The 13975-nt window shown below is 37.6% G+C and overlaps 1 protein-coding gene across 1 annotated transcript; it reads left to right on the forward strand.

Annotated features, from left to right (window-relative positions):
* The first annotated feature begins 6560 nt into the window (after positions 1–6560).
* Positions 6561–11674, forward strand: LOC117813075 (transmembrane and immunoglobulin domain-containing protein 1-like). The gene is made up of 6 exons (XM_034684143.1): positions 6561–6723; positions 7566–7649; positions 7798–8082; positions 11011–11298; positions 11381–11484; positions 11570–11674. Exons 2-6 carry the CDS (start codon positions 7586–7588, stop codon positions 11579–11581), a joined length of 753 nt encoding a protein of 250 aa, XP_034540034.1. The 5' UTR covers positions 6561–6723; positions 7566–7585; the 3' UTR covers positions 11582–11674.
* Positions 11675–13975: the final 2301 nt, after the last annotated feature.

Below are 13975 nucleotides of genomic sequence, written 5' to 3' on the forward strand. Positions count from 1 at the left end.
AGTGCTCCAGGCCTTTAGGGAGGTTCAGTGCAGCTTTCAGTCAGCTAATACAACTGCTAGGTTCATTGTACATGGTTTAGAGTTGGGAATATTAAGCCATATCTAGCACTCACTTTCTACATTAAAACGCTTCCTCACACAGTGGCCTTCACGGACAGGAAGTTCATGGTAAGCATGATAAGTATGTTCCTCCACAATTTATGCCTGTCTCTTTCAATCTTGTATTTGGCAACTGAGACAAAGGCTTCACCGACTCCAAGCTGTTGGCTGGCACTGGCACGAGCTGCTTAGTGACTGTGCTGGAGGGACAAGTGGCTTGGCCTCAATAGCTGGATGTTAACTTGCGAGGTGACACCTTAAATTTGACCGTGTGCAGATTTTAAAAGTAGCCTCATCTGAAGTAACTTGTTCTTCTTTTAATTTGCTTGAAAGCTGGGATGTTCCCAAAGGGGCAAAGTTACATCCAGCTTAGGTACCAGTGCAGTTGCCTTTGTGTTGCCTGGACATTAGGTGGGGTGAGGTGCTGTTATATACGGTTGTGATAATGGCCTCTCATGCTCCACTTTGAGCTTGTTAATATTATGGTAATTCATTTTTGCAGTTACAACAACAGCCCTACTGTAGAGACACTGCAGTCCATGATGGCAGCCTCCATGATAAAGAACCAAACGGCAGCCTCCGGTCTCAAAATATGAAGCCCATGTTAAAGTGTTATAAACTTCAATTCATCGAGCATCCGCTTGAGGCTGGCTGCAGAAACATCTGACCACATACACACCTATTCAAAAAAGGCGATCTTTACAGCATAAATAAACATGTTTACAGCCTGGTTAAATCTGATTAAATCTTCACTTTCTGGTCTTCATCACTCTCCACCATCAATAATAAAATGTTTCAAACTGTTCCACTGAGAACCTCCACAGGCCTGGAGCACTTCAGCAATTTGTATTTTTTTTTAGTTTTGTATGGGTTTATGAATTTGCATCATGTCTGGATATGCAGCATGTTTCTCCTGATGACTACTCACTTGTGCTGTTGCAGATCAGTTAGCCTTGTCTGCTGCTCATGAAAGAGGTCAAAATCATCAGTAACAAGTGTCAGATGACACAAATGCATTGTGTTTGCTGTTTTCACCAGGATATCCATTTTAAAGAGATTAAAACAGGTAACTAAAATGAAGGTGAAATACATTATTTAAAGAAAGATTAAAATGGAGAGGTGTATGTGACTGTGTGTGTGTGTTTGTAATTATAAAAAGATCCCTGCTTGTGTTTATCTAAATGGGTTACGAGCTCGTCAGCGGTGTACTTATCAGCACATTCTTCTCCCTCAGCAATCGCTGCTGACCTTTGATCGTATCCAGAACATAATGATTTTTTAAAGCCTGTGTAAGAAGCTATTACTCATTATACAGTGATCATAAACAGATACGAGCTTTGAGTGGCTGAAATCAATTTAACCAAATTCAAATACATGAGCAAAGAAGGTTTAATGATTTGGAGAGACATGTGGGACTTTTTTTTATCATTATACAGGTTTTCTTTTTGTTTGTTTGTTTTGGGAGCTAGGATAAGAAGCTGAGGCAGCTCTAACTCTGCTTTATTGAGTTCTAATGACATTAAAGTAATGTAAAGGTTCAACATGTTTGATAAAGCAATGCATTGTTCATGGTGCATTGCATTCAGCTTATTTGCTACAAATGCAATGTGGACATAAAAAGATAAAGACTTCTTTTTATTCAATTAGACATCAGATTTGAGAGGACCTTAGCCATTAACAAACATATAAATGTACAATATTTAAATTAGTAATGTCCTGACTACTTCAGATAAGAAACTCTAGAACCTGTCTCATCATCCAAACTATAAATGTATAAAAAAAAAAACTAAATGAAAGCTGGAAATGCCTTACAGGTTAAATGAATACGCAAACCCCACATACAGAATACACAAATGCAGCTTTCATTTACACATAAATGCACAAGTGGCAGTCTTACCTCCTGCTTACTTGGGAACACTGAAGAAGAAAAGCGGGGGTCCTACACAAGTTAAAACTAGCAAACTTGTCATTCATGAATGACAGAGAAAGGCACAGTTCCTTCATGTGTGTTAGGGGAGTGGCTGACATTTCTGCAGCTTGACATTTTCATGAATCTATCCTTTTTACCCCAGCTCTTCAACTGCTAAGTATGTTCAAAATCATAACTTGCTGACCAGATGACTTTCCGAAGTGGAGGAAAAATTCCTCAGCTGGTCAATGCTTCTCTCTAGTGGGTGAGAGAGGGAGCACTGGACACACGTTTGCCCATGTCTTCGGATCTCACCTGTTTATTTTCCCCCAGTGTGCCGCTAGTTTCTATTTGAAGCTAATCTAATCCTATTAACATTTCACATCTGCTGCTGTAACTGTAAGACTGTGCAATGGCTTAATCTAAAGAGTGATAACCTATAATAACTTTGAATAATCAGAACGCATTATACTGGGTGCTTAATTGGATTACATGGAGAAAATCAGTGAGCTAGGCTACACCATTATCGCAACTTCGAACGCCTTGAATTTTAGGAAAAGGTTAACAAATCATAGACTAAACTTTGATGCGTAAAGGCACTTATGTTTATTTAAAATAAAATAACAATGTTTGTTTTAACATTGATTTTGTTTCAATGTGGACAGTGCGTCCATCTCCTCCCATTATGGGAAGTGAAGCCAAAATACCTCCTGGCTGGATTGAAGTTATCTCTTTCTGCTACTCAAAGCATACATTTAACTTACAGTGAAGATCCCCAAGGTCCACGCAGTAGGACGGATTCTTGTGTTAATTTGAAGCAGACACTCATGGCATATCAACAGTTCAGCGACTCTTGTGTTAATGTATGTCCTGTTTCAATTGAAATTCTTCTTCTTCTTTGCTGATCCAGTAAAGAAGCAGGAGCCACTTTTGTCCCTAGAGCTGTCAGTCATAAGATAAGATAAGATAAGATAAGATAAGATAAGATAAGATAAGATAAGATATACTTTATTGGTCCTCCAATGGGGGAAATTATTTTGTTACAGCAGCTTACAAACATGGGACAGGGGAATACAACAATGTACTAACATAGTTAAAAAATATAATAACAATAATAATAGCAATGATAAAGGTAAAATAGAATAAAATAAAATAAGATACAATAAAATAAAATGAAATAAAATAAGATAAAATATAACTATTACAGATGTATACACACTATGTACACTTCTATCCGATAATAGATAGGTAAGTTATTGCACGGATAAAAATTGCACCAGGTTATTTAAAAACAAATATACGCAGTATGAAGAACAGTGCGATTCAGATGGATACAATAGTTATTTGTGAATGTGCCAAGTCACATAGTAACTGCCATGTTGTGGAATGAAAGATGAGAACAGATGATTAACGGGACATTGTAGTGCTGGTGTTAAACAGTCTGACTGCAGATTGGATGAAAGACGTCACATCCCCTATTTTTAACATCAAATAACTAATTCAAAATAAACTTCTCCAAAACAGAACACATGTTCCACACATAGATTGTATAAAATATGGACGTAGTATCCGTGACGTCAACCATCTGTTTCTGAAGCGCTGTTTTGGGGCCAATTGGCAGTGGCAGCCATATTGCTGCTGTCGAGCGATTGTGATGTAAAGAGGCGGGCTTTGAGCCTCCTAGCCAACAGCTACTTCCGGTATTTCCAGAGCCAGCCTCAAGCGGATCCTCGATATAATGAATTAGGCAGGCCTTATAACCTGTAGGTAGTCACCAGGGGGAGCTCTAGAAAGGCTTCACTCGGGGTAGCTGTTGTTCGGTCTATAGCATAGACTGTATGAAATATGGACGTAGTATCCGTGACGTCACCCATCTGTTCCTGAGAGCTGTTTTGAAGCAAATCGACGGCAGCAGCCATATTGGTAATGCGGAACTCAACTAGGCAGAGTGTGACATAGTGTGAGCCTCTTAGCCAATGGCTGTGTGTTCCCGACCGGGAGTCACGTCAGTCATGTCCTTATTTGGGCAAAACTCATAATCTTAATATCTTCTTAACCGTCATGTTAGAAAAAAATTCACCCCCCGTACAGTGTGTGCCATTAGAGAGATTAGCATTGTAGGGCCAAGCTGTTTTTTGAACCAGGCTGTAAACATGTTTATTTATGCTGCAAAGATCGTCTTTTTCCCATTCATATCTATGTGGTTTCCGGTGTTTCTGCAGCCAGCCTCAAGCGGATTTTCGATGTATTGCAGTTTATATCACTTCCGCATTGGCTTCATCGTTTGAGACCGGAGTTTGCCTATATCATTGCTTTGTCTATAGACCTATAGAGTAGATGCCACATTGGCTGTAATGTCCTGCTGCTGTGTAGTGGCAGATCTGCCCAGTAAACTAATACAACTAGATGTGGGAAACTGTGAATAAAAAGCACTGACGTTTACATTAAACTAATTGTGATTAACTGTTTTTATATCAAGTGATTACAATAATTTAAATACTGAAATTGGCAGTTATTCTGACAAAAATTGTACAGTCTTAGATCTGTGACTCTGCGTTGAAATTAAAATATAAATATACACCATTATAGAAATTATAGACTTTATTTTTGATACAGTGGCATTTCATGGTTCAAAAAAATGTTGTAAGTAAGTGCTTGAGACATTGTGACAGTTTAAACAAGTGAAGGGATTTCTGCCTCCTCTTACAAATACGGGATGAAAAGGACAGTTAGAATTAATATGTAACACTTCAAAATGATAACTTGATTTGTTTGGACCTTTTTTATAGACATCTGCTGTATGCCAAACAAATCCAATGTTGAAACAACTACTTGAAGGATGAGTCACAGTGCCTTTAACAGGTGTCCTAGTGTTTTACATTGTCAGCATAGCGATGAATGAGGTTTTAAAAGGTAATGTTAAGGCTGCAGTGACTTATACAAAACATCTGCTGCATATAGGAGGCAAGCTCTTCTAATGGTAATAAGTCACATTTGGACCGGTATGGTCACATAGAAACAGTCAGGAGGCATGTTTCCATGTACATGTGTGTGTCTTTCCAGAATGCCACTACCAATATGGCGGCGACGACCAAGTACTAATCGGCTAGTCAATGCTTTCATGTAAATATGTCAATGGTTCTGTCCATGTCTTTGATTTCTATGAACAAAATGTGTTCTTGAATATGCTTCAGGATTCTGTCCATTTAATGGAACAAACCAACAACAGAGTTTAAAAAGGGTTTGTATTGTATTTATCATCAGATGGCCAAACATATGAGTTGAATGATTCTGTTCCTCTTTGACTGTTAGTGACATTAATTAAGCAACACTGACCAATTGAAAACTGTAGAGGTGATGATATGTTAATAACATATATCTAAATGTTACTTTTCTGCCCCCAAGTGGACAGAAAATGGTTATTGGGGCAGGTCATTGGGGTTGAAGTTCTACCTAAATAAATATTTCATTTTATTATTATCATCACTTTACATTTATGGCTAATCTAATGATGTAGTAGAATAGATGTCAAAAATGCACTTTTCTTAAATTGATAGACCTCATTTACAGTTCTATTGTTTACACAACTGTAAATGGAATAAACCTTAGAAATCAAAGTGATGACTGGTCCATTTCATTTCTTATCTTTTTTCCAAACTTTTAGGGTAGGAGAAGTATTCATGTCCTTTCTTTTATTAAGGACCCATCTATAATAATGATCTCTGTCAGTTGCAGACTGTTACATATTCTTAATGTTACTAATGAGTAGTCATAATTCCACATGAAATCAGCAGTTTGTAAGTCAAGTTACATTTGGTAAGGCCAATTCCAATTTAATCTAAAGAGTACCTCAAGTTGTACTGTTCATGAATAAATGTATTTAGTAACTTTCCACCTCTGACACTTCCAGTACATGTGCATGAATTAAATGGGAGAGACATTCTTGTGCTTTATCATCATTTTGCCTCTTAGCCAACTTGTATTTCTTGACCTTTCTGCCAATAAACACTATGGTCTTTGCTTATTTGCAACCAACAGGAAGAAAGGATCTAACATTGTCCTCATATATAACGGTAACATCCAGTAACGCCATTTATTTAGGAGGATTAAAATTGCATGAACACATTTCAGTCGTGTCTGACTTCAGGAGACAGGTGCACACAAACAAGTTAAGTTAAACCAAAACTGAATTCGAGTGGTTTATATGGCTTACTCTCTTTTATATTATTCATTGACTTTTATAGATTTTGTAACTACTTGTTGGTTTTCACAGTGAATTGATCCATCAGAAGATGTGTCATACTCTTGTATTAGCTGAATAATCAATTTTATCAATATCATCAATGTGTTATTGTTTTTCACAAAGACATATTTCACCAATAAAACTCAAGTCAAGAACTTGTAAAACGTGTGTTATAGTCCTTACATACACACCCAAGAGATTTTAGTACCTTTGCAATGACTATGGTCAATAAAAGATTCCTTGTCTGTGCGCAGGTATGCAACAATAAAAAAGAGAGGTGGGAGGATTGACAGGAAGAGTGAAGGGAAATTATGAGAAACCCATTTAGAAACAGTGAGGGAGTTATAAAGGGCCCTCATCTGCATGTGAAGTATATAAGAGCTGAGAAGATTTGAGCAATCCTCCACATCCTCATATTCACACATACAGGGAGCACTAAAGACAACACAGAAGAAGAGTTTACCATTGACAGGTAAGTACCACCTTGTTGGGTTAACATGGAAAGGGGTAAAGAGTACACAACTGTATGTTGTTGGTTTTTTTATTCATAAATATCTTCTTTTGATTTCTTGTTTACGGGGTTAAAGTCAGAGAGCACAGGTACTTCTGTGTTAGTAGGCTGACTTCAAAAAAGAAACTAACATTGACAATATTCACTCCAAGTACACTGCAATCCAACATAAGTTTACAATTAACTTGAAGTTAAAACACAAACCAGAACAATCAGTAAAAGCACCAACAGGCTTAAGAATCATTTAGATTCATGTAAATGATCTCAGCTCCATTTGAAAGTCTACAATGTTTAAGAAAGACATCTGTTATAAAGCTCACACATTAATCGTGCACATTTAAGAACAAATTTTACCTCGTGTACTTTGACTTAAACTTCTTGATCATTATGTCATATGTTAAATAATCCATTATGTCTTTGTGTCTTTGATTACTTCAACTATTCAGTTGACTATTCATCTGATTTTGCTCCTAACGTGACTTTGATCTGCTAAAAAGAGAAGACAATTTGGGAATTAAATCTTAACTGAGAGTTAGAAAACAAATTATCAAAAATTGGTAGCCTAACAAAACTCAGGGGGGGAAAAGCAGATTATAAGGAAGGGATTTTTTCTGCATGTTTCTACAATATGATTTAAAGTGCCTTTAAAAAATGTCACAAGTAAAAAAGAGACTACAGGCAATTAAAAATAGGATACATAAAAAGACAAATATGATTAATAAAGGTGAAAAATGTCATTTTAATGCATTTAAAGCTAAATATTGGTATGATTGGGTTTTTAATTATTTTTCCTGGAACCTCAGGTACTTTTGAGGAAAGTAAAATGAAGCTGATGTTTGGACCTCCTCTTTTCCATTTGCTCCTATGCTGTGCAACCCAGACATTAGGTAAGCCTTTCTGGTTTAAATGTCAAACTTGTACTAATTAAAGTCTTTAAATATTTATTTTTTTGCCACCACTTTTGTGCAATCTAAGCTTTCACTGTTTCACTAAACCATCCCTTAAAATCAAACTTACTTCTCTTACTTTCTTAAGGTGTCCGTATTGAGTCTGCCCCAGCCTTCAACAGTGAGGGGGTTATACAGACAGAGCTGGAGAAGACTGTGACTCTGCTTTGTCAGCCTGAGGGTGGACATGAGACGGAAGAGGAGCTGATGTGGTTGAGGAACGATGCTGCAATCAGTCTTAAGGAAGGAAACACCAAGGGTAGCAGCAAAGTGTGCGTTACGCCCGTCCTCTCTGAAGACAATGGTGCTACTTTCACCTGTCGCCTAAGGGAAAACGCCACAGTCAGCGCCTCAATCACCCTGGATGTCACATGTGAGTCTCTAATAAATTATGATATCTGTTTCTACTCTATTATCTTCTTTAAAAAGTATGACTTTTAAACTTAACCCATTTTTAGCAACTCCTGATGATGGCATAATCTGTCCCCTACTTTTTTCAAAACTATGCATGTCAACTATTTAATTAGCTGCAATGAAATTTTGACACTCATTGTTCCCAGAGGATATATCAAAGACAAACCTGTCCCCTGTATCTTTCTTTCGTACCACTTCAAGATGGGGACTTGAGATTTTGGTTGGAATACTTTGACAGTTATTAAAAGCCAAACCTTTTGTCTGGACACTGATGTTCCACTGATGTGTTTATTAATTGTATTTAAAATGGTGAGCATTTTATACATTACAAACCAAAGATTAGCATGTTGGTTACTTGTTATATGGATGTAAAACATGGATGTAGTCTCAGGGATGTCAGGCATTGGTTTCTGAAAAGGCATTTTGAAGCTCCAGGATGGCGGCTGCCATATTTGAAATGCTGACTCAACCAAAACTTTTGGTCAACCTAGAGAAAGGCAAAGAGGTGGAGTTGAGGTGGGACTTTAGCATATAGCTACAATGCAACCACCTGTCTGTCAAGTCAGCCTCACCCCAAAATAATGCCTTATTATGCAAAACTTGTAACCTCAATATCTTTAAAATGAACGAGTTAAAAACAACCCAAAACTGTGTGTACAAACGGAGAAGTGAGATATTCAGAACAACAAGTGTTTTTGTACCAGGCTGTTTGTTTCTGCTGTAGACATTTTGAAGTAAGTGTTAATGGGGTCTCCTTGGCTTTTGGAGCCAGCCTCAATTGGACTTTTCTACAATACTACTTTTAATTTAGCAGATGTTTTTGTCCAAAGCGACGTACTACACAAGCAAGAATTTAGACTGGAGGGAAAAACCTTAGTGAGTCCAACAAAGTGCTTCAAGTTGATTGGCCACAGGTTCTGCCATAGTGCCAGAAGAAGTGCCAGGTTTTGGTTTTATTTTTTGTTTTTTGTTTTATGTTTTTTTTTTTTTTTTTTACAGATAATGTAGCCACAGCTAATCACAACAAATAATTCAAGTCAACAATATCTTTCAATATTCAGTGCTAAAGATTCAATAAGAGCTGGGTTTTAGACCTTCTGATTCATTCTGCTCCTGAGGACAAAGAGGAGAAGGGTCAGGTTAAGTGCCTACGTGTTCCCTGAACAGTTGAGTAGAAAATCTCTTAAAAGTAGAAAGGGACTCTGCTGACCATCCTCATTTGAGGAACTGCAGTATTTTTGACTCCATGAGCTCTATTTTTTGCCACTTGGTGTTTCCATGATTTGCCTCCCATGCTTCCACATTACCATAAAATAGTGTAAATCATTCACTTGGACACTGTTGTGGGTTAAATAGAAAAATGTAGAGATGTGAGGATTGCAGCATGAACAAAGTCAAACTTATACCTTAAAGCTCAGCTTGTTAAACTCGACATTTACTACACAAACAAACTGAGATATGAAACACAACAAGTGGTGCATTTACTATGTTTCCACCCCGGCAGGATAAACTACTCATCGGTGCAAAGTAAGGCGGCACGTGACACAAGACATTTCTGTCTCCTGATCGTTCATTTGGGCTTGTTGAACCAATTACTCGTCTCCCATTATCTTAGAAAAAACAGCTGCACCTGCACCTGGCACATTTCCATCAAAATGCTTTAGCAAGTTGGAAACTTGAACAATTTTCAGCTGTGGTGTAGTTTTCTTCCACAGCTTGACTTTGTGCATCAGTAAGCCATCACAAGCGCAGCAGCAATCCAGCAGAGCTCTCTGAAGAAGCGCAGGTGAGGGAGGAGAACATGGTGTGTTTTCTTCTAGCATCGGTACAACCATTCAACAAAGCTGAAAGCAGTGTAGGGATGTCAGGAGTTTCTTGTTTTGCAAAAGGTCATGCTACACATTATGCCTGTGCATCCTGAATAATGTATCCTTTAAAAGGATGGAAAATACTGAGATGTTGACTTTAGCTCAAGCTGGTAAGCGTTGAGAAGCTATTTCAAGATCAGCAATGCACCTGATCACACCTCAATTAAAACCAGCACGCCTACATTGACAGGTGGATGTAGGACCATTGGCTACCTCCAAAACATGGAGCTGTGTGCATGAACATGGCAACTGTGTTGATGAGAAATGTGCTGTGACAATTTGAGTGTGGTGTGAGCTGTGTGCACCAGGTGTAAGTTGGGACGGGAGAGTTGACAGAAACTCCAGCTGCTTTGTTAGTTTATCACTGATCTCATCTGCTATTTACAGGAGGCATTAGAAGACAGTGGAAGAAATTAATTTCTGTGCTAAATTTCATTGAAATACATATTGGGCCTGTACTTTATGAAGGAAATCTGCAATGTTCGATAGAATTGTTCAATATTTGAGGTCAAAATCATGTGCAATAAATAGAAATATAAGTTTAAAGGAGAACTTTGTCTCTAAGTTAAGGTTCCTTTGTCCTCGTGTTGTTTTTCTGGGATGTTTCTGGCATGTTTTTTCCATGCCTGTGTTTATAAGGTTCTCTCTCCTGAATTCAATAATTCCAGAAGTCAGGAGTGATGTTATTTCTCACCATCAGGTCTTTGTCAACCCAATTTCTCTTGATCTCCTCTCCTTCCTCAGCCACTGTATAATCTAAAGCCAAAGTCAGACAAATGAATATCAAAGAATCCAAGTATACCTTAATGTGACTGTGGTTCAGGTATCGAGAGTTTCATTTGAATGGTCAAATGATAAATGTGGATCTTGGGCTGAAAATGTATTTATTGTTCAGCCCTAATAACAATATTCCTTTGGACCTACAAGTCTGGACCAAAACGCCAACAATAGAGGCAAACTATCAAGACTAAAACCCCTGGAGTTTATCTAAGTGTTTCCTCTGTGATGTTCCTCTTCAGTCCCCCCTCAGCTCTCTGGTTCAGAAGAGGTCACAGTGGAGGAGGAGGAAGTTCTGGTCCTGCTCTGTGATATCCATGCCAATCCACAGGTCTCATCTGTGTCCTGGATGCTGAATGGAAGTACAGTTGATCTACTTGAAGGTGGCTTCACAATAACCAATGATGGATCTACAAGCCAGCTGTCCACTGGCAGAGTGGATCGAAGCTTACATCAAGGCACCTATCAGTGCACAGCAAACTCTGCCATGTATGGCGAATACACAAAAGTCTTCTCTGTCACAGCAACAGGTCAGTTAACGCATTTAATGCAGCTCCCTGATTGTTGCAGTAAGTGACTTAAGTAACGTCTCTTCTTTGTTCTCATGTGTAGAAAGAACCATTAAGTTCCCAATGATGCCCATCATAGCAGGAGTGGTGGTGGTGTTCCTCACTGCACTTCTTGCTGTTGCTTCACGATGGAGAAAAATTGCACAGGTAACACTGAAGCATTCATACCGTACATTCAGCCTGAAAATATAAATGAGACTGACGTTTTGATGATACATTTTTCTCTTGACAGTGCTGCAAGTAGGCCCTATCCTAAACAACTGGTCATCCACGCTTCTTCAAGTGAAAGGAGACATGAAGACTTCACCTCTCTGTTAATGTGCACAATCCTGTATTTTTTTATTTAATTCTATTTAACACTGACTTTAAATGTTTTCCCATTTTGGGAAATGAGAGTTTGTTGACCACTACCAGTCTAATATCCGTCCGTAAATTAAGCAAGTTAGCTAAGTTAAGATAAACACAAAGACAGTGAAGGGAAATGCTAGACTGGCTTTGTCCTGAAATAGCCCCTATGAATTTATTTTTCCTGGTGTTGGTACAGACTGAACAGACATACAGTGTAATGTATAATGAGCTTTACTGGAAGGTGGATTTAGTTACACTAACTGTTTACTTGTTGTTTCCTGAACTTGCTTACTAGCTAGCTTCAAATTAAAGGTGGAAGCATTCCCGTCTCTCCATCTGACTCTCGATACATGAGCAAATTTGCATAAGCCGGAAGATATGTCAAGTTTTCCTCTTGGCCTTGAGGAGTGTTTAGCACCCTGACCCTGAAAACTGCATTTTAAATCCTCCACTCCCATTTTTTTCATTAGTGTCTTTGCAATAAAAGTATTTATGTTTCCTCACTTTGAACGTCTGTGGTTGTCACATTCACTCTGAACTTTAACTCCTGACTCAACAATAAAACCCAGGCCTGTTAAAATCATGTTATACATTTACTCTTATTGAGACAAAAGGCAGACTGTGTACTCATAAGGTTTGAGGTCTTATCTTTGTGTTCTTACCAATAAAGTAACATTTAACGGGATCACATAAAACAGTGTGATACTAAAGGTGGATGGTATCTCGAAACATAGAGATGGGCAAGTGTAAGATGAGCTCAGCAATATGTTTATTGCAAATATTTACAGTATGAGGACAGGGAAGGCTTATATTTTGAAACTGCATTGTTATACCTCTGTCTTAAATCTGTTAAAAAAATGTCTATTCCTGATTTTTGCACACAATCCTACTTAACTAGAAAACAGGAAGAAAAACAACAAACTAATAAAACTTTTAAGGTCAGACTGAAAACTCTCAGTGGTAACTTTCAGCTGTAAAATAAGTTTCAGTAGAATACTCATTCACCTCTTTTAATCAGGTGTTGAGTATAGACTAAAATGATAAACATTGCATTGTGCATGTTTCACAAGAGTTCTGCTTTGCTTGTTCTAAGGGTTAAAAAGGTGGTGTATCCTACATTCAGACAAAAGAAGACAAGTTATTTTGATAAATTCCAAACCACTCAATTTCTGGTAAATAAATAAAATGCTGTACTTATATAACATATTTATTGTTTTATTTTTTAGTTGGGAACATTTTTTTTCATATCACTGCTGTCAGGCAGAAACCTCGTATCTCCATATTTCATTATTTATTTTTTTCAAAAATGTATGTCTTTGGTCACCCTTAGTGCCTGTCAGTGTGCAGCGATATCAAAAGCCTGTCATAATCTGTTTTACAAAACAATACACATTTAAGAATAAGAAACTGCAGATTAAAGGCGGAAACTTAGCCTAGTTGATGTTTTTTTATATGCTCACAGACTTTATGTGGACATGAGAAGGAGCTCGAGGCTTTCCATATGCATGTGCGCCATCTGCTGGTCACTCTAATTTAAAACCCTACTCCTGTTGAGAAAGTGTGAGGAAGGTCAGCTTGTACAGTGATGGCTAACCCCTTTCATCAAGAAACGAGAGTCATTGTAAGGTTTTAAAGTCAGTAGGATTACTCAGCTGGTCAGGTAACTTGCAAAATGTCAAGCAAGAGTTTCCTGAGTTAACAACAAACAGCCTAGTTCAATAAAATATTTGTGGTATTGCATGACTTGTATGATAAACTGTGAAACATATCTGGAGAGCAAACTGTCATACAACAACAACATCAACTGGTCCCTAGACTTATATAGCTGCATGAACATCTTTGCCTTGCAGAGTAAATAAAAAAAGAACACTACAGACCTAAAAATGAATACACTTTAGTGCATCATTTATTGGATTGTAACAAAAGCAAATAAACACATACATGAGTTCACTGGTCTTGATCCTGATTATATTGAAATGTAGTTAGTCGTAGAAAAAACTGTGTCCCACTGGCATTTCAAACAATCAGTCAAGGTGAGAGAAACTTTATGTATTTTGATTCGGGTATTGATTCGAAGTATCAAAAAAAAATTCCCTTTTCTTTTTCAAAAGCATTAGTTGTAAATCTTTACAGCTCAATTTAACATCTGGTTATGACATTTTAAGGGGGAATGGAAATACAGGAGATTATGGAAGGTTTTGCAAAATAAAATATTTGGGGAAAAGAACAAACGGTACATCACAACAGAGATGAAGAATTCAACAAACAATATGCTTCTTGCCCTTTTGTT

This window comes from Notolabrus celidotus, chromosome 5 (assembly GCF_009762535.1).
Source record: "Notolabrus celidotus isolate fNotCel1 chromosome 5, fNotCel1.pri, whole genome shotgun sequence".
NCBI lineage: Eukaryota > Metazoa > Chordata > Actinopteri > Labriformes > Labridae > Notolabrus > Notolabrus celidotus.

Bases quoted from the DNA above. Each gene is read 5' to 3' on its own strand.
- LOC117813075 (XM_034684143.1), top strand. From the start codon at position 7,586: ATGAAGCTGATGTTTGGACCTCCTCTTTTCCATTTGCTCCTATGCTGT. The intron at 7,650-7,797 runs GTAAGCCTTTCT...TACTTTCTTAAG, and splicing joins CTGTGCAACCCAGACATTAG to GTGTCCGTATTGAGTCTGCC. The intron at 11,299-11,380 runs GTCAGTTAACGC...TCTCATGTGTAG, and splicing joins CTTCTCTGTCACAGCAACAG to AAAGAACCATTAAGTTCCCA.